Genomic DNA, 22494 nt, shown 5'->3' with positions numbered 1-22494 from the left:
TGTCTTGTTTTTTCCTAACAGTGCCTATTATTGTGAGACCAGTGTTGAGCAAATTCTTTCCAAGTTCCAGACTTGTCACGAAGTTATCACACGTAACATTTCTATTAGTGTGATTGTATGGCTCAGTGAGATTTTGAACAACTGTCGAACCTACGTTTGTGGCAACAGTACTACCTTCCTTCCAGAGGTATGGAGGACCTTTCAAAGGGTAGAAGGTTTGTGAGTCTCAGACCCAAAAATTTTTCATTCCATATTTATCAGGATTAGATACCATATACTGCCGAAAGGGGCAACGTCCTCTAAATGGTACTAATTGTTCATCTACTGTGATATTAGTACCTGGAAGGTGATGTCTGGTGAAATTTTTTCAGACTGCTTCCCAGACATCTCGAATCGATGCCAGCTTGTCTTTTTCACGACGAGCACTTCTGGATGATTTGTCATGAAATTGCAGAAAAACTAGCAGCTACTTGAATTTTTCTCGGCTCATGGTAGCACGGAAAATAGGAGGGACGTATTTGGAGCTACACAGTCTCACGATTAGATTTCAGGTGGCCTGCTGTTATGAGGAGTCCAATGAAAGCATTAATTTCACTGCGTCACACATTCTCCAAGACACATTTTTATTCTTCAGGCTGTAGACACTCTCAGCTTCCTGGTTAGTGAATTTTACTATGTCCGTTTGAATGGTCGTTGTAATGAAGAGTTCAAAACTGTCCCTCAGACTGTCTATTGTTTTGTGTGGTGGAAGAACAACCTTATGTGTTGGTGTCTTTATTATATTAGAAGCTCTTGTCTTTGACGTAGAAGGTGGACATTTTTGCCATTCAAATTGGTTTCTACCTCTGTAGTATCACCCTAGGAAGTCACATCTTCAGTTTCACTTCCACTTGCAACATCACTGTGTTCACTGGCAGTGTTAGTATGATCCTCTTCATCGTCACCGTCTGATAACAGGGCAAAACTTCGTTTCTTTCTACTACTTCTGACTGCATTATTTCCTTGTCACTAAGTGTAGACATTGTAGAACATCACAAACAAAACCAAGGACTGTGCATATGTAATTTATATAAACACAACAGTTAGTATATGAATTAGACCCATTATTGGCACTTTGTGTAATATAACAAGCACGTCTACCAACAGTTGTAAAATAAAAAGGTAACTGTCATCTGGAGAGCTTAGAGTCCAAGAGACTCACGTCAGGTGTTAAAGTTATGAAGTTACCTTTCAACAAATAAATAAAGAACCATTGTTTGTGAATCCACAAGGAAACATTATTGATAACATATTTCAAGTGTTGAAGAATACTTAGGATAATTCATGAAATAGAATTGTCGTGAGTCCAATCGACTCACGTTAGGCTTTCCAGGGTTAATGCTCAACCGCCCAAGAACTATGAGCTGGTCTATAAATTGCTCCCTTTCAATATCAGGTACTAGAAAATAAGCACGACACAGCCTCCTGCACAGTTAACTTCCCTAATGAGCAAGCCTGAACACATGAATGTTCGTCTTTGTGTATAATGCGAATTCACACCGCAACCTCGTGCGTGGCTGACATACACACTGGGCGAGACTGAAACAACAAGAAAATCTTACTTCACTTACCACGCGCTATTTATTGATTCAGATAGAAACGCCATGCCAGAGAAACCACCGAGATACACACTTGACTCCTTTGTGCAGAGAAGAGTTTCGTTCCCACGCTACTTGTATAATGGAAGGCAATGATTATTAATACCAGAAATCGAGTCTTAGCACTCAGAAAAATATGACCAGTTTTTCTGTAGTCTCCATTTACGTGGATTTGAACCATGAGTTAAGATATTCTCCTCCTCTTATTACTTGCCAGACATGCATTCTACCACCTTTCTTCTTATCAGGGTGGCACCTGTAGTTGCCCTAACAGCATTTGAGTCGCTCTCTCCTCTCCAATACCAATTGAAATGGTCCGTTATTGGGCATTGTAAATTTTCCAGCTAACTCACTCTTGGTTGCCAGTGTTTCGCTCTCATGTGCTAGGCGGGCCTCATCAGTTGGTACCTAGCACACCTACCAAGATGCTGGCAAGTGCATACCGTAGAGGCCACTGTGTAGGCTACTTGGAGCCACTGGCAGTGCCAATGCACTATGAGAGACTTTGTCCCTTTACCACGGCATGCACTAACCAGCATCCTGGTAGGTGTGCTGGATACCAACTAATGAGCCCAACCTAGCACACAAGGACGAAATGCTGGCAACCAGGACTGAGTTAGCTGGAAAATTTACAATGTCCAATAATGGACCATTTAAATTGGTATTATCAATTTATTCATTCAGGACAAATATTTCAGATTCCCTAGGGGAATCAACATCTATATCATCCGATAGCCAAGCAGGCATCAATTTTTGGTAATGAGACAAAGTCCCTCATAGTGTATTGGCACTGCCGGTGGCTCCAAGTAGCCTACACAGTGGCCTCCACGGTATGCACTAGCAAGCTTCTTGGTAGGTGTGCTAGGGACCAACTGATGAGCCAAACCTAGCACACGCGGGCAAAAGGCTGGCAACCAGAATTGAGTTAGCTGGAAAATATGTAAGATCCAATAATGGACCATTTAAACTGGTATTATAAATTTACTCATTTGGGACAAATATTTCACATTCCATATGGGAATCAACATCTATATAACCGCCCTTTACAGGAGAGTTTCTTCCATGCTCTCATAGCAGGCCACGCTCGGTGAAGGTTTGTTCTGCCTCTTCATGCGCCATGCCCTTTCTGAATTACTCACTGATTCCACATTTCTGATGCATTAAATATTTATTATGCATCTATAATCTATCTTCAGTGATTTTGACTTGATGCAGATAAAATAAAACATAAAAGAATGAGGAATCAAACTTATCTTGAACTACACCTACACTGGTGCTTTAAGAGGGTTACAACTAAAAATTACAACTGAACTGAGATAAGATTTTATTTATAGGAAATAAAATAGGGATGAAAATAAGGAAACCATTAATTACATAATTTCAATTGGTATCATTAGTTTCTTAGGAAATCACATAAACTAAAAAACAAATGTACTTCTCATTAAAGGCCTCTAAGAACTCAAAGAGATAATTAAAATTGAAATTATTCTCAAAATTATTTGAAATTTTAGACAAGAGTTGTCTCAACTGTCTTTCTCCAGAAAACTAATTTCAGTCCACACACAAATAAATATATTGTTAGAGTCACATTTGGACATTGAAGTAAAGTCCAGTCATAGCCACAAAAAACATTTCATAGTGGAGGAAAGATGTTTCACCCTCCAGATGTTTTTAAACCTGGATAGAGCTGAGCAGAGGGTGGAGCAGGTATCTTCTTCGGATAGGAGCACAATTTTGGAAATCTTTATCATAAGGGGATTAGCAAGATAGTTCCTGGGCTTTTCTTTCACCAACAGAATAGATTAATGTATTATTGGAGTGACTCAATCATATTCTTATCAAGTAATATTCTTTTCCATCAGCAGCTTTAAGTATGAAATGTTCTTCTAAATTTATTAAGTTGTGTCAGAGTTCAAAGGAAAGGATGGAAAGTAAGAGATAACATGGAACAAAGTACTTCTTATCACTAGCTTTTAAAGAGACATCAATGTTTGCCTGCCAGGTTCAGCAAAGAAAGACAAAAAAAACATGATTTCTCTTGCATTCATTCATTCATTCAATAATAACTGCTATTCAGCTCATTCCAAGGAATGAGTCTCCACAATAGTAACACAATACTTCATTGGTGAAATTTTTACCATATCAACAATATAGCATTAAGATTCTAGAGAGCATACATCATTATTCATAGAAAGTCATACTTAAATGTGATCAAAACACAGAGAGGAGGTGCCTTTTGAGATCAAGAAATCAGAACAGTTCATGTAAAAATATGAAATCATCTCAAAACCTATTATATTCAGTACTGAGAGGTGTCAATGTGAAGAGCACAGATGTTGGAGCCAAAAACCAGCACTTCTTCAGTCTGCTGCTATTTCAGAGTGCTTAAATAGGAGAGCCCCTAAGGCTCCTTTTGTTACTGTCTTGAGTATATTGCTCAGCAGGCAAACATTCAACCATTAGCTCACGCTAAGTAGGAATTTGGTTTGTACATAGTTCTGGCAGCACATAGGAATTTCCTTTATATTAATACATTTTACTGAATAATTGAAAATGGAATATCAATAAAACTCATTTTTCTACGAATCAAAACATGTAATGAACAATGTTTCCATCCTGTCAAGCCATCAACATGATATTAAACACTGGTTGCTGTTGATGGAATTTCATTCATCTTATGCTGAAGCTCATGATTTCTCAGTTTATAACGCCATACAAATGCTCTAGGACAGATAGTACACTTGAACGGCTTTTCTCCTGTGTGAGTCAACTCATGAACTTGTAGATGTATCTTCTTACGAAAGGCCTTCCCGCAAAGGTTACAAACGTGAGGTTTAACTTCAGAATGAATCAGCATATGGGTCGTAAGCTGACACTTCTGAAGGAAAGATTTACCGCACAAGTCACATTCATGAATTTTTATTCCGAGGTGTGTCATACTATGTCCCTTGAGAGCATAACGGGTCTTGAACCCCTTACCACATGTACTACAAGAAAAAGGTCGTTCATCAGAATGGATAATTAAATGCCTCTTAAGGACAACAGCTTTGTAAAATGATTTGCCGCAGATATTGCATATGTGTGATCTCTCACCTGTGTGTGTTAGTAAATGGCCTACTAATGCAGAGCGCTCTGTGAAGGATCTTCCACAGGTATCGCAGGTATAAGGCTTCTCACCAGTATGTGTCAGGAAGTGCTTATTAAGAGGGCTTCGCTCAGGGAAAGACTTTCCACATATTGTGCAGGTGAAAGGATTGGACTTAGAATGCTTTAACATGTGGCTGTTCATATGATTCTTCCGGGTGAACGTCTTTCCGCAAGTTGTACAGGAGAAGGGACGATCCGCTCTATGTACAACTACATGATTTATCAAGTCAAATCTTTGGGCAAACATCTTTCCGCAAATGTAACATGAAAAGGCATTTTCTGTGGAATCAGCTAAAGTACCCGCTGACTGCTCATAAGGAATTATAGATGGCTCATGTTGAATGTTGTGTGTTCTTAAATGTTCTGCTAACATTGATTCTTCTTGAAAGGTCATGTTGCAGACAAGACAGCTCCAGGGAACTCGACTGCATAACATCCCCTCCTCATTCCGATTGTTGGTCATCTGGCAAACTCCATTAAAATGAGACATCAAAACACTAGGACAAGAATATAGCTGCCGGTGTTCCCTGCAAAAGAACAAATCCATAGGAAACAAACATTTATAGAGAATGCATCATAATATTTAGAACCAAGACTACTGAGAGATAGGAGAATGTATACGACAACAAGTTGATTTCGCCATTAGACCTTCTTTTAAAGTCACCATTTAAGTTCTGTTGCAGTAAAAGGAGTCTTGTAGGAGACTTGTTCAATGCAAACTACTGAGTGACTGTAATTGTGCACCATTCTGCAGACACTTTTTCAAACTGCTCCAAAAAGCACAATTAAATTGACAAAGTGTGCCAGGTCTGCCATAATCCTGAACTGCGTTTTGAAAAGATTCCATATCTCATAGTTGTTTGTGTAATTGCTGGTATGCTTTCATGTCTGGAAGATACCAGTTGGAAAAATGATCCGCTTACAGACATCCCTGTTTCTGCTAGCTTCACATTTAGAAGATTCATAGCAGCCTCAAATAAATGCCCAGCTCCCTGATGCTTAGAAGGGGAGCTGTGGTTAGCAAAATTACTGTCCAAAATTTCAGTAAATTAACATTATAATAATATTAAGATTTAACACACCAGATGCTAATTCAAAAATTTCTCCAATTAAATAAAATTAACAGTTTTTACTATTAGTTCTCATTTATGTAAAACATCAATGTGGGTGTCAAAGAGCATTGGTTTTGAATTTCCCTCTCAAAAATAAATTTACAGTTTATTCACAATTACAACCACAAAGCCAAGATAGCAATCATTAAATTTAATCAATTACCATATGAACCTTCAATTACAGCATTTGCCCACGTGGCAGATTGCCTAGTTTTTCTTAAATGATTTCAAAAAGGTTCTATTCAGCAAACATGGTAATTTATTTCAGTCAATAATTCTTCCTATAAATTAATATTTGCCCTGATTCATCCTCGTGAATTCCACAATTATCTGTACATTATGATCTTTCTTACTTTTCAAAATTAAACAGAGTTTATTCATCTACTAATGACATTCTTCGACATATCTCCAATCACAGTTAGGTATATATTGTTTCATCTCTTACCAGTCCAAAGTTTGCAATATTTTTGTAACAGAGCTCTTCTGCTGGAAATGTAATGCAGTTTTATTTTAAATTCTATCTTTTCCACTTCTTGAATTAAGTAATCCTGTTGAGGGTCTCATTAACTAACTGTGCCAGTGTCTTTTAGGCCTTCTCTTTTACCTCTTTACCAAAACCCCTAAATACCCTCCTAACCATATCAACAGTTACAGTTTCAATCCCTTTATTTTGTGATTAAACCAATGAACCCTAGGTACTTAAAGAGATCCACATGAGGTACCTTCACCTGATCAAGACACTAATTATTAAAACTGAGAGCACTTATCCTCCTAAGGAAATATCCAATCTAAATCTTCACCCCACTTACCATCATACCAACATCTGCTGACAATCTCATAACATTGTTCAGGTCCTTCTGCAGTTGCTCCCAATCCTATAACTTATTTAATACTCTATCAAGTATATTGCCTTATCTGTGATTCCAATCCTTTATTCACATCAATTTTAAACGCATCTCATGAAAGTTTGAAATATTGTGGCATTAGAGTACTACTGTAATGCAAAGAGCACTGTATAGACAAAAGAAGTTCAATTCCTCTTCCACAATGCAGAAAATGTCACTGCTAACAGTGTGTGGGGTGAACTATGTACCCATAATGTATACAAGCTGCAGCTAGTTTTTATGTTTAATTTTCAAAGCATATTTCCTTGTTTTACCAAGCCAATGATCAAGGGTGGACATACAAATGCAGTACTATCTAAATCATGGGGGTCACCCAAAGTGCGGTGTCAAAAATCTGCAAAAGTAACCACGCATCTGACAGACTGAGGGAAGGTCAACCAAGGATGATTCTGGGGTCAAAAGTAAAATAATCAGGAGAAATTTGGCAGCAAATCACGACGTATTACGACACATCACTGATGGCAGAACATGTATTACTAATTCATTATAATTCAATACATTAACAATTCTATTTGGCCCACATATATATATATATATATATATATATAATTTATATGTGAATACTAAATACAAGACATACCTGAACTGTAGGAACATGTGACTTCTCATCCTTCAATATGGTGATCACATACGACTAATTGTGTTTCAACACATCCGTAGCTGACTTAGCCCTCTTCAGAAACTAAGAACTAAATTTTTGCTTGAAGCACTTGCGTTGCTGAACTGATTTCAAGGTTAAAAGTTTCTCCAAAGTTTGTTCAGACAGCAAGGATCTGAACTGTGTGTTTGTCTTTGTGGCTGCCAAAAATTCTTTCACATTCCACCTTACGATGTTGAATTGATAAAATAGCAAGCATCACCTTAGAGAGTCTGTCCTATTTAAGAACACCACGAGCTGATTTCATCTGACCTGCCAATGCCCACTGAAAATCAATTCTTCCTTTTGCCAGGTCTTTTTCTTTGAGCTGAAAGTTACAGAACGTGGAGTGCAGAATATCAGTTTCTTTATCCAAATGTTCCATTTGACTGGTCAGAATGTTCAGAAACTTCTTAATGAAAAATCTAAGACTGGGAAATGATGCCTTACTTATAGCAGAAATATGTGCAAGTTCTGCATTAATTAAAGCTTCATCTTTGAACAGAAATTTGAGTACCATGTAGTCACATCATAATATAATAATAATGATCCTTGTTTAACGTCCCACTAACTACTTTTTAAGGTTTTCGGAGACGCCAGTCACATCATGAAGAGAAACACTTTCTACCAGATTGAAAGATTATCCAATTTTCCCTATCATCAGATCACAATCATCCTTTTGATTTGCTGGAGTATGATAACCTACATCAAGGAGAGAGGAGGATCTTTTAATAACGCCCGGTTTCACAAACCTTGCCATCACATTCTTCAATAGTTCCTCCAAAACTGACCTCAATAAGTGGATGTGCGGTACACTTGACTGAAGAGCTACGTCTGGATTCTTAAGATATCCATAAAACTTGAGAGAAAAAGACAAAAAAGATTTATGTAAATTTGATGAAAGGAACATGAACAGTCGTTTTTCAAATGACAACGCATGGCTCTTAGTGTCATTACTTGTTTCTTTTTTTAGTGAAACTGATGACTGGGTTTACTTTTTAACTAAGGAGTGTGGTGAAATGTTATGACAATTCTTCACCTTTTCAGACAAACAAGACACATCTGCACTTAAACTGTGCTTAGGAATTTTGCAAGTCTTGAAAGTCCCCATCTGATAATCCCTGTCTAATGGAAACAAGAGAGGTCCACCTATTCAATACCATATGTTATAAGAAAAATTATAACATTATATTACACTCTGTACCGGTTTCAATGCTGGTGTGCATCATCATCAGCCAAAAATAAGAAAAACATCATAGACAAGGCTACAATAAACAATGCATAAAGTACATACAAATTTTACAAAACTTACAAGACCTAATTAAAAACGGGATCCATAAACATTAACCTATGACTTAAACTTAAAAAATAGCACCTACTGTCTTAAAACTATGAATATACGTCCTCTTGATAAAAGTCCTCTGAATCAAAAAACATTAAACCATGTGCGAGCAGATTAAATTTGAGGACGAAAACCAATGCTTCACTATCATAAAAGTCCAAGAGATAATTTTAATTTTGTAAGAACATATGTATAAAACGTTTTCTTGCTAAACATTCACTGAGTATTAGAGTAACAGGTGCAAGAATTAATCTGGATGATTGTGATCTGATGATAGGGAAAATTGGATAATCTTTAAGTCTGGTAGAAAGTAGAATTTCCTAATTCTTGCACCGGTTACTCTAATACTCAGTGAATGTTTAGCAAGAAAACGTTTTATACATATGTTCTTACAAAATTAAAATTATCTCTTGGACTTTTATGATAGGGAAGCATTGGTTTTTGTCCTCAAATTTAATCTGCTCGCACATGGTTTAATGTTTTTTGATTCAGAGGACTTTTATCAAGAGGACATATATTCATAGTTTTAAGACAGTTGGTGCTATTTTTTAAGTTTAAATCATAGGTTAATGTTTATTGATCCTGTTTCTAATTAGGTTCTTATAAGTTTTGTAAAATTTGTATGTACTTTATGCATTGTTTATTGTAGCCTTGTCTATGTATATTTTTCTTATCTTTCGCTGATGATGATGCACACCAGCATTGAAACCAGTACAGAGTGTAATATAATGTTATAATTTTTCTTATAACATATGGTATTGAATAGGTGGACCTCTCTAGTTTCCATTAGATTCTCGGTTCAATACGGAATAAACATGAAGTTTTTAAACCTGAATGAGAATCCCTGCTCATAATTTCGCTCCTGAATAAAGTAACCAAAGGGTCCCACTGCAGCAAAATCCTATTTAAACACCTTCTCAGTGATAACCATCAAGTAGGAACATGTTTCAGAATATTCCAGATCTCTGTGTTGAGTAAAGTCTGAAGTTCCCTGAACTTTTCTTTCCTCTTTGCACTCCTTTCCAGATAATAAAATAAATCAATTATACTTTCGTCTACATTTACGGGCAAGCACGCCACACTCTTCTCGGCAGCAAGATTAATTAGGTGACAAGAGCAGCCTACGATGGTTATGTTACTATTTTCCCGCTTCAGACGTCCTGCCACACCATTTTTTAATCCTACCATTACTGAAGCATTATCAGCACAAGAGCTAGGCAGATTTTTAATGGAATGCAGAATTCCTGAGAAGTTGAGAGCAAAAGATTGGCAATGTTAGCTCCAGTAGCATCCCCTTCTAAATTAGGCACAGAGAGTAGACAACTCTGAATTTCATCGCGTTCAGGCCTACAAAATGTTACAACAATGGGATATATCTTCAAGTCGCTTTTAATGCTACCATCAGTAGCAACAGAAAATGCATTCACCTGCAAATGTGATACAATTTTTTTCCATTTCTTCCATGCACATTTCTGTAATGATAGCCACTGTTTTTCGTTCTAGCATGCCCACATCATTTAGCGAACGTTTTGTGAAACAAAGGTCCCTCATGATCGGTGCAATTGACAGGCAGGTTATGTTCTACAATACACAACGTAAATAACGCCTTGGCATTCATCACAGGATTTACATCGTTGTATTTACATGAAAAGTTCAGTTTCTACACACTGGACACACACTCTCCTTATGCCTTTTTTGTTTTCATATGCTTCAGTATATCATGATTCCCACCACCACCAACTGAAAAATCAAACCTAAATATAGTACATAATGTGAACGTTGGTCCCTTCCTGGATTCACCCAAGCATGGAAATTCTTCGCTATAAGCACATTTAAACACTGCATCATATTTCCTTTTTGCAATTTTGGCCAAAACAAACACAAAACACGAGCACTTCTGCAGGTCCTGACATGGGTATAATAGATGACTATAACGTGCTACTTCTGAGGTTAGGTTACAAGGTAACTTGCTTCTTTATCTTCTTCTCTCTTGATGCTTATGGGCTCTTGTATTTTTACCCAGTCACTACACTTCTAATATAGAAAAACACAAGAGAAAGTGTATGGTTCTATAAAGTCACACGTAAAATACATTATGTAATGAGCCTCGTATAGAAGATTACTCGCTTGCAAAGAGATTGACTGTATTATAGACCAAAAGGAGCGACCGTGCCCCATACTGCCATCTGGTATCAATATTAGAACTACTATCGACCAGCCATAGAACGAGGAAATCCGCTGGAGTTTAAAATAACACGAAAATTACTGATAGTGCTCTGAAAATCGGGAGATCAGTCCTGGCGATCTGGAGATTGAGAGGAACAATAAAAAATCGGGAGTCTCCCACTTAAATCAGGAAACTTGGCTGGTCTGAGTGGGTATCTGTGTAACAGACACACACCAACTTTGAATGCACAACAATTAAGAGACGTTTTCTTGGAGGTAACCGGGGTCAGTGTCATTTCAATCGATTCACTACAGAATTGTCATTGTGCTGAGACAGGATGAAACGCGACCCTACATCTTAATTGGGGATTGGATGAAATGGCATAATGTAATGCTTCCAGATGAAACAGAAATTGCGTAGGCCAGATAAATGGAGACGTAAAGGACATGGTGGAATGAACCCCCCTGTTCAACAGCTACATGCATGTGGTGTATGGTTTTGGACTGGCCAACATACACCCTCGACACCTTCGAGGGACATTAACCGCACAGTGGTATACTGATGAAATTCTTTCACAATTTGTACAATGAATATGATGCTGAATTCATTCTTGTCGACAACGATATTGGCCCACATCATGGAGCATGAAAGGGGCAGGTGTCAAGCAGCTAATTCACCAGACATGAACTTGATTGAACATGCAGGGTAGAGATTGAATATGACCGTCACTCGCAGATGACATTCCTCCTCAACTATATTGGTATTATAAATTTACCCATTCGGGACAAATATCTCAGGTTCCCTATGGGAATCAACATCCATATCATCCTGAAGATGACATCAAGCACAAGGACATACACAACATGTAAAGAACTAAGTGTTTCACTTTTAATTTGGCCACCCTTTTCTCTAGTCCAACAGGCCTCAATTTCATCAAGTTTTCAATGATCTAACGTATCAAATGCTTGAATAGGTTAACAGTGATGCAGTGCACTTGACCTACTGAACTGAAAACATCTGCTAAATCTTGCTGGAATCCTACTAGTTAAACCTTTCATAAACTCGAACACCTTTCTGTCTAACCAGTTAGTAATGTTGCAATAAGAAAGAATGCTTCGCCACAGCTTTACATATCAAGCTGAGTGCTCCATAATTATCTGCTTTATGTACACTGGGGCTACTATAGCAACTCTCCATTCTTCATGCAAGATATGATGATATATCCCAACGAATTGCATCCCCAACTGAGTGAGTAGGTAGGGTCACGATACTGTCAGCTTGCGCTTGGGAGATTGTGGTTTCCCACTCTCACACCAGGCAAATGCTGGAGCTGTGTCATAACTCTACTTTCACTTACAGAAGTGCATCGCACTCTAAAGCTCACATTTCCGCCATTACCTATGTAAACATACAGAGCTGTTGTTGAACAGATAAATTGTTATTATCTTTGTAGCAATTATAATTTGGCATACATTTCTGAGATGTCAAAAGAAAATAGTGAATTTGCAGGGCCTTGTGGGTGCAAGAAATATCACCTAATAGGCTCCCTAAATCAATCACATCACATTTTTCCAGTAAACGGGTGACTAAGGAGAACGGGCACGGACTGCGCAAGCTGTGCAGACAGTGTTTTGCTTTATGCTGCACTATTAGGGGCTACTATATTGACTACGTAAGTCATAGAGCAAGTTTGCTCAAACACTTATTTACCTGCTATATATAAGTTACTGAAAATCTACAACTGAACAAAACATTCTACGGCATGCCACATGTCAAACAGCACCGTGGTAGTGCCGCGTCTAAAATACAAGAAAACAGGAATAAACTCTGTTAGAAAAACAAAAGAAGTTACCAATAGCCAGGAATTAAGGTGAGAGTGACTTTGTTCCCGGTCCTAACCATAAGACATAATAGAAGTATCTATCTCCAGAAATCTCATCGGTTCCAGCTGTTTCTGCGGTTTTAGAATTTTGTGTTTTTGTGTAAATATCTTTATTACTTCCTTAGCATTAGTCAGTTCCTCTATCTGAACATCGTCTCTATATCTTTACATGCTGCTAAGTGTCTTCTGTGTTCCGATAATCCTCACATACACTACCTTCTTCATTTATGATTCTTCGAACGTGTTTCTGCCTTAAAAGTACCAATACAACATATTATTTCTAATTTTGCAAAAATATATTTTGCCTCACAATTTTGCTTGCATGATGTTATTGTAAGCTGACTTCTTTACTAAATTCAACTTCTCAGTAGTAATCTCTCCTTTCCTCCACAACCATCATTAACCCTCTATTTCTTCCCAACCTGCTACTCCTCCTTTGTTTAAATGTTGTATGCCTTACCTCCTCTTAGTGTACATGCAACTCATGGTACTGCTTACAACCTTCCTTCCCACTGACCACCTATCTCTACAACATAGCTCATCCAGCTTTATCAGCACCATGTCTAGAATATACTACCCTGCCGTTTGTTCCATCACTTTTTGATTCATCTGTCCTTCCAAGATCAAAAAATAATAATGTTATTATTGCTTTTACATCCCACTAAATACTTTTATGGTTTTCGGAGTCACCAAGGTGCCAGAATTTTGTCTCGCAGTAGACCTTTAATGTGCCAGTAAATCTACCAGCACCAGGCTGATGTATCTGTGCACCTCCAAATATCACCAGTCTGAGCCAGAATCGTACATGCCAAGTTGAGCTGCGAAGGTCAGCACTCTACTACCCGATCTATTTAGCCTGATTCTTATACGCTTTTACCTCATAAAATTTGAGAATTGCTGAAACAGTGACTGTCTAACCTGCATTAAGTCTCTTAAGCTATGAATATTTAATTATATACAGCTGAAAGAGAAATGAAATGCAGCAATATCTTCGAGGAGTCCAGGCAATGAATTCTCCAAGAACCAAAGGTACAGATTACCAATTAGATGTAATCAAAGCAAGCCTGACCCTAACAATACCTGGCCAGAGCAACTGTCAAATGACAAGTGGCACAAATAATAATTTGAAACCTATGGGCATTTAATAAAACATATTTATTTTGGCCTTTTCTATTATCCCTAGACGTTTCAACCTTGAATATTATTACACCTAGTATCAATGTACGAGGTTAATACCAAAATTATGTCCTCCTATTTTTTTATAAGTACAGAGCTCTGTTGATCACAATATTGTGAAGAGTGTGTCCCGCGCTCGCATATAAACATGCGCACGCCGCACTCAGTCTTGGCTTAGCAGCCATTGAGAATGGAGCTCCCGTTGGATGTTACCACCAAGTGCAAAGTGCGTGCAGTTATTAGGTTTATGAACGCAAAAGGTACTGAACCAATTGAAATCCATTGCAAATTGAGTCATGTACGGATGCCAAAATGTCTGTGAGTGGTGTAGAGAGTTTGCAGCCGGTCGGACTGAAATTCACGACGAACAAAGGAGCGGGAGATCATCAATTTCCGTCAAGACAGGTTGACCAAATCATGCGCGAAATTCGGTGGATCACCCTGGATGAACTCTGCATTTGTGTTCCTGAGGTTTCCCGAAGTGCCGCTCATAGAGTTTTAATGGAAAAGTTGAAATGCTGGAAAGTGTGCGCAAGATTGGTGCCATGCATGCTGACTGAAGACCACATGCGGCAACGAGTTGATTCTTCCTGCGCATTTCTTCAATGATTTGCAGCTGAACAGGACAACTTTTTGGACCTAACTGTCACAGGTGACGAAACCTCGGCGTTCCACTTTACACATGAGACCAAGCAACAATCACACCAGTGGCAACATCGCTTTTCACCAAAGCTGCGGAAATTCAAGTCTGTTGGTAAAGTCATGACAACTGTGTTTTGGGATCAAAAAAGGGTATTGTTGGTTGACTTTTTGCCCGCTGGGACCACAATTAACATTGACAGGTGCTGTGAGACCCTGAAGAAAATCAGACAGGCAATTTTGAACCGGAGAAGAGGAATGTTGAGCATGTCAACAGTTTCAGTGGAATAACATCCCCCACCCACCCTATAGTCCCAGTGACTATCACTTGTTCTCTAAATGTTCACAACTTCCTGAACAGCTGGTATGACATGGGCAAACAGTGTCTACATCGACCGAAATTGTGATTATGTAGAAAATTAAAACCTACAACCTGTTTTCCAGTCATTGACCGGGTCAGAGATGTACGATGGGGTCGCCACTCCCAAAGTGATTTATTAATGAATGATAGATGCTATGAAATGAGAACGGAGAGTGTTGCTGGAATGAAAGATGACAGGGAAAACCAGAGTACCCGGAGAAAAACCTGTCCCGCCTCCGCTTTGTCCAGCACAAATCTCACATGGTATGACCGGGATTTGAACCACGGTATCAAGCAGTGAGAGGCCGTATGAGCCACGGAGGCTGTGATTATGTAGAAAAATAACTAAAAGTTCAAGCTGTAAAATGATGTAAACCGTTGTAGAAATAAACAGGTCAATGTACTTATAAAAAACCTTATATTTGGGATTATCTTCATAAACAATAGATAATTTAGTACAACATGAAATAAGAGTAATAGAATTTGATACATAATAATTTCATTCAAAGGGAGAATTCAATGAGATTACTTACGCATTAACATTAATTCCACTTATGTCACACTCCGTATTGGCAGCGTCCTTCTTCACATCCTAAGAAGAAAAAACAGATCTGTTTTTATTCAAGATTATAATACCCTGACATAGTTGTGTATTTTGACAGATATTTCTACAACCTCTCCATATATTTGAAGAATTGCATTTTTATGATATTTCACTGATTTCATCTGGAGCATGCATGCATGTACGTGCATTTCATGGAAGAATTTATTTTAAGAACAAATGGCCTACATCCAGCTTACACCACCAAGAATACTAACAAATGATTGACAGCCAGGTTGCTTAATCTCTTTTAGGCTGAGAAGACCCAAATATTTGTGAGAATGATATCCTGCTGGGTATCAATCAATTAGTCACTACTGATCTGCAATTAGGACAGTCTCCAGGTGGCAGATTCCCTGTTGTTTTTCTAGCCTTGTCTTAAACAACTGCAAAAGAATTTAGAAATTTAGTGAACATCTTCCTCGGTAAGTTATTTCAATCCCAAACTACCCTTGCTAGAAACGAATACTTGGCCCAATTTGTCCTCTTGCATTCCAACTTTATCTTCATATTGTGATCTTTCCTACTTTTGAAGACACCACTCAAACTTATTCGTGTACTAATGTCCAGCTCGGAACATACCACTTATTTTGCACAAGACTATCCTCATTCTTCCGCGTTGAAAGTCTATTAAAACAGAAACAATAAAACTTTTGTATATCCCTATTCAATACATTTTTGGATACAAAAGTTTTATTGTTTCCTGTTTAACATACCACTTAGTCAAGCAGCTCGTCTCCTTTTCTCCTAGGTCTTCCCAACCCAAACCTTAGCAACATTTTTGTAATGTTGCTCTTTTGTTGGAAATCGCTCAGAACAAAGCGAGGGTCCCATACACTCAAACGAAACTCTAGTTCGGGTCTTACCAGAGACTTGTATGCTCTCTCCTTTACATCCCTACAACAACCCCTAAGTACCCTCAAAACCATGTGCAGAGATCTGTACCTTTTATTTACAATCCCATTCATGCGAGTACCCCGATGAAGATCTTTTCTTATATTAACACCTACTCTCATCGGAAAAAGCATAGACAACTGAGTTAATTCGTTAATAAAAAGTTTATCCTCCGTTGCACATACAATCAAGCTGCACAAAAATTTAGGCTATTTTATTCTATCTTCAATTATGAGGAGCAGAAATGTTTATCGTACCCAGTTCAAATTTTAACACAGGGTGAACAAAAGAAGTGCCAGTATTTTCCATTTCCAATGGAGCATTCACTTTGAAAATTCATAACATTAAAAGTATTGATCTGATCATTACCAAACTTCAATATGTCTTAAAGTAACTTATTGTTAGTCGATATAGCAAGTTTTTATTTGATCTAATGTTTGTGAAAAAGTAGTAATTAATTTGTGAAACAAACTTTTCTCATCACTGAGTGATCATAGCTGTAAATATTTTGGCTTGTTATGAAGCTCATAGAATGTCAAGCTAAAATGAAAATGGCTTTTTGCCTGCACGTAATTCTTGATTTTATATTGATTTATATTTAATTCGTTGGTTGTGTGAGAAGAAAGCAGCCTACTGGCCGGCGAGAACAATACACGTGGTCGTGGAAACCCTAGCGATGTTGCTGTACAGAAAGTGGGTGTTTGTTGTTTGAAACCTTTATTAGACTAGGGCTTGATAGAATTACGTAGTATATCTCGTATTTTGCCGTAAGTTCCGCCTTAGTTCATTAGTGATGCACTTTGCAGAATTAAGGGGAAACTTTCTTTCCTTAGAAGTAAAGAAGAAGTCATTGTTTCTTCAAAACATCTCATTTCTAAGTGAAAAACGAGAATCACAGGCAAAATGAAAGATACTTCACTGGTCGGTTCTGAAAGAAGTGTGAACGTTGCGTGTTTATCCCTCATCATTGGATTTTTTCAGGCAGGAAAAGTTAAGCTCCTACAGTGCGGCAAAAAATTCTTTATTCTTTGTCAGATTCCTTAGCGAAAGAGTGGGTTGTATTTCCCGTACAAAGCACCCGGATTCGATCATTGACCAGGTCCTGCTAATTTATCTTCACTTGGGGCTTATTCGACATGTCAATAGAAATACGAGGATGCGTTCAACTTGTGAAATGTTTTGTATTAAAGTTCCGGGTGGTGGTGGGGGGAACTACCACTCTTTGTAATCTAGCATGTTATTTCACCTCACAACAACACATTCATTACAAAGTAGCTCTATATCACTCAAAGCTGATAGAGGGCAGTGAGAGATCAGCTGACGCAGCAAATAGGCCGACTGGACAACAATGATCGGCCTATACATAGCTTTCTCCCCTCAAGACCACTCAAACATAAATCAATAAACAATTAACATTTGCATGCAGGCAAAAAACTGTATTAAATTTTAGCCTGACATTCTCATGAGCTTCATAACGAGCCAAATTTTTTATGGCTATGATCATGCAGTACTGAGAAAGTGTTATTTCACAAAATTTCACAAAATTTACAACAACCCTTTCCACAAATATTAGATGAAGTAAAAGCTTGGTATATGGACCAGCAATAAGTTACTTAACCCATTCACGTACCATTTATTTTTATTACTTTACATGATATTATCACCATCACTAAAAAAGCATGCTTCACAGCAACACTATTTATGTCACCAGTTGCGATGTATTACTTACGTGATTAGAAGACGTTGGTGTGGCATCAGTTGTAGGCCTAAAATTCAGTGACATACTTGCTGGCAAAACAGCACTTTGTTCAACCCTATCAGTGCGCACATCACTGTCACACGAATTACTTTCACTACTTTCATTGCCACTAAATTATTTGTTGGTTATTTCTATATCCGTGACACTCTCTTCTAAAAATTCCCTTATAATCACTTTGTCACTCAACTTGAAGGCAGCCATGATTTCGATTGTGATGAGGTTGCTAAGATACAGGTCATTCATTCCACGCAATAACTGCACAGGAGTGTTTATCGAATACATCAATGAAATAAAACAGTGCTTCCATCTGTCAAGAGGTTACCTTACTAATATCAAATCCTTTAACAAAGGAAACCGGCTAGAAGCGGGTCCGGAAATAAACACTACGTGTAGACGGAGAGATCCGTCTTTGTACCAGAGTGCGGTCGAAAGCCGGGGTGGAGAGATCCGTCTTTGTACAGGAATGGGTTAAAATATATACAAGTTTGGCAATGATCACATCAATACTTTTAATTTTGTGAATTTTTTAATTGAGTGCTTTGGTGGAAATGCAAAAAAATCCAGGCACTTTTTCTGCATTCGAATTTTAACTCAGTATGATAAAAATTTCCAGTCCACATAATTAAATATACAATAAAATAATCTAAATTTTGGTTTAGCTCATTTGTATGTGGATAAAGGATAAACTTTTTATTAAATTATTAATTCGGGTCTCTATACTTTTTCGCATTACAGTAGATACTTACAGTGATCCCCATAAGGAACTTTCACCCCATCAGTGGAGTAATTAATACTGAGAGGACTTTTCCTATTTGTGAAACTCACAACCTGACTTTTAACCCCGTTTATCAACATACCATTGCCTACTGTCCATCTCACAACATTATCGAGGTCACTTTGCAGTTTACTCACAATCTTGTAACTTATTTATTACTCTATAAAGAATAACATCATCAACTTGCACTGTGTAACTAGCAAGCCCTGTAAGAACCTCACTGAAATGTGAATTAGTGATGAATCTCGTCCCTCTCTAGCGTTGTAAACATTACTTCATTTCACAGAACAGAAGCTTTTGATGTTTCACTATTCTTACTTATTGAGATAACATTCAGATATGCTTATTAAATGAGTAAATAACAACACAGAACAAAGCAAAATGATTTTAAAAAGAATTAAATGTAATGTATTGCTGAAAATGACTCACATTTCTGTAACGAGCAAACCATAATCAATGTGAGACTCTGGTTATCTTTTACTAAAAAGCAATGCAAACCTGCGACCATCCTACAAAACAGAGAGCACCAGTTTGACGGCCGATATCGTCAAGGCAGAGTCAAACCAAACGAAGGTGTTGTCGTGTTCAAGATGGCAGATAAAGCCACTTTCTCACATAAAGGTGGGTGTAAACTCCAAATAACTCAAGGTCAAGGAACATGAACAGAAGAAAACGTCTGATATGCCACTGGTAAGAAACAAACATTTCCATATTACACATTTCTATGGCCGTTTCCTCAAAAACTTTTCCAATCTGTCAGTTCCTTTGTATTTGTTGAAGAGGAAAATTTGACGTTTTGTGTGGGGTGAAGCTCAAGATACTGCCTTCAATCAGCTGAAGACCACTTTGTGCGAGGCTCCCATTCTGCACAGCCTTGATTTCTCAAAGCAGTTTGGTCTATAGTGCAGTGCATAGAGAATGATAAGCTGGCACCTATTGCCTACTCCAGTAAGCTTCTCTATGGAGCCAAATTAAAGCACTCCATTTATGAGAAAGCATGCTAGCTGAGGTCTTAGGAGTGGAAAAATTTCACACATACCTTGAACACCATTATTTTTTGGGTCCATACCGATAATGAAGCACTTTCTCGGATGTCAGTTAACGTAAAGAATTTAGGACATACTGCGTGATGGATTCTGCATCTATCAGCATACAAATTCACAGTGGTACATGCATGTGGGAAAAAATATTGTGGCTGATGGCCTATCACGCATGTTTGAAGGACAGCCTATTACTTCACACACTGCTGATGCGATACCTCCAGAGGAAGGTACTATCTCACTCCTTCAACATTGTCCTTGTTCTTCCGCCAACCTACAAGAACATCAGAGGGATGATGCAGATTGCGTAAACTTGATGAAGAAAGTTTCGGAAAGGCCTGGAGAAAAGCCCGGGTTCCTAATAAATTCTGATGTATTAGTGCATTGTAGGGCTCATAATAAGGCCCCTAAGATGTTTCCTCTGGTGCCACTAAGACATTTGTTAATGCAGTATTTCCATGAATCCATCCTCGGAGGACATCTAGGACAATTCAAAACTCTTCACAAAATGTCCGAAACTTCTGGTGGCCAAAGATGAAATATAACATTCAAAATTACATTTGCAGCTGTGACCAATGTCAGATGAGTAAACTAGCTCAGAATTCTTTAGTTGGCTCGCATATCCCCTAATTCACAGCCAAATCAGGATGAAAGATTCCACCGTAACCTAAGGTCATGTTCGAGTGCCTTTCATCATGCTAGCCAGAATGAATGGGGCGAGAATACCATTTCTTCAATCTGGCAATCCAAGAAGCTAACCTGTGTATCCCAGCTGAATTATTTTTTGGGAGGAATATCACTAACCCACTGAACCTCAGATGGAATATCGATTATCACTCGCAGCCTTCCAGGAGAGTTGATATACATTGCAAGATGAGAGAAGCTGTTGACCATTTAAGAAAAGGCCCGCGAAAATGTTGCTCCCAGATACAATACAAAACGCCGAGGGTTTGCTTTTACAGTAGAATTAGTGACCAGGTAGTTGTGAAGCTATTCACCATTAGTTCCATGAAGGGTGGAATATGTAAGAAGCTTAGCTCCAGATGGTCCTCTCCTAAACATATTGTGAATTTCCTTACACCTGTCACCTTGGAGCTCCAAGATTTATCTACTTCCAGGATGAGTAAGGCAAGGGTTTCTTTGGTAGAAAGGCACCATCCTCGTGTTGTGTAGAATTGATGTCATGTACTGACCCGTGCCCAACACCATGAAGTTTTGTAACTCTTAAATTCCCACTCTCTCACCCAATCATCTTATCCGTAACGTTTCTCTTATCCTTGTGTAATTTTTATGTTGTAGGTTCTATTTGTTTGTTTTCTGTTACAGTGTGTTGACAGTTCCCAATGTTCTGTTATTAATAATTTCCCAGAGGAAACTTATTACACTGTAGAGATTTACTGGCACATGAAATAGCTCCTGTGGGACTAAATTCCGGCAACTCGGCGTCTCCAAAAACCATCAAAGTAGTAAGTGGGACGTAAAAGCAAATAACATTATTATTACTTATACTGTAGTGATACCTGGAAATGAAGATGGCTATCTGGATGCCTCAACCATGCCAAATACTCATACACTTCTGATGCAAAGGAAGTGAAGACTGCGCATTCCTATCTCGGACTTCATCATAAGTGAGGTGACGTGAAATAGTGTCATACAGACAGCCGTTCTCGAAATTCACCTCTAACAGCAAAGACATTATACCTTGGATCATATGCAAATACTCTGAGAAAGCAAATATCTAACATACTTGAGCATGTAACATACCGTATAATCTCAAACACCATCTGCACATTTTCCCCCAAAGTATTGGTTCTACATTTTGGGTGTGGATCGTATTCAAGCCGTTCATTCTCATAAATATTTACTACATTTTTATGGAGTATAGAAATAAATCTGAATACACTTACCGTACTCAATATACCACATGTAAATGGCCTTATTGTGTTTTTGTTGCATTCTAAAAAACAAGATAGATTTTTCTCAATTTGGTTACAGTGGCATGTAAACGTGAAATGTAAGGTAATGAAGTATGGTAAATCAAAGAATATGGGTAAATGTGTGGTAAATATGAAACCCGCTGCTGCGGATGCTTGATCTTCGTTTGTTTCACAAGTGTTGCCGGCATACTGGGTGCGCAAATAGCCGATCTCGTGGGACATCGTACTTTGCGAGGGTCGAGACTGTTGGTTACGGAAGTCTACCTCGCTCACATTCGAGTTCTGCATGTGTCCCGTGAAAGTTATGTCTCGATAGTAAGCGATGGATTCAAAATGGCGTCTGCGGTCATTTACTGTGCGTGAGAAATATAAAGTTGTAAGCGAACCTGAAATGTCGAGCCGTTGGCAGAGAGTACGATATTGTATCATGAATGGTGGAAGAAAGAAAAGGTTCTAAAAAGTAACGGCAATTACAGAGCGTTC

At 38.1% G+C, this 22494-nt stretch overlaps 1 protein-coding gene across 3 annotated transcripts in view; it reads right to left on the bottom strand.

The window, feature by feature from the left end:
• Positions 1–2953: 2953 nt before the first annotated feature.
• Positions 2954–22494, bottom strand: part of LOC136875819 (gastrula zinc finger protein XlCGF57.1) — a 46494-nt gene continuing 26953 nt past the window's right edge. For all 3 annotated transcript variants that reach the window (XM_067149437.2, XM_067149438.2, XM_067149435.2), the window contains exons 4-5: positions 15539–15597; positions 2954–5311 (exon numbers count right to left, since the gene is read on the bottom strand). In XM_067149437.2, the coding sequence (XP_067005538.2) occupies positions 4276–5311; positions 15539–15597 (1095 nt within the window). In that variant the 3' untranslated portion in view covers positions 2954–4275. The remainder of the gene's footprint in view (positions 5312–15538; positions 15598–22494) is intronic.

Source organism: Anabrus simplex, chromosome 6 (genome assembly GCF_040414725.1).
Source record: "Anabrus simplex isolate iqAnaSimp1 chromosome 6, ASM4041472v1, whole genome shotgun sequence".
Taxonomy (NCBI): domain Eukaryota; kingdom Metazoa; phylum Arthropoda; class Insecta; order Orthoptera; family Tettigoniidae; genus Anabrus; species Anabrus simplex.
Note: the sequence above shows the minus strand (reverse complement) of the source record. Positions and strands in the feature narration are given on the sequence as shown.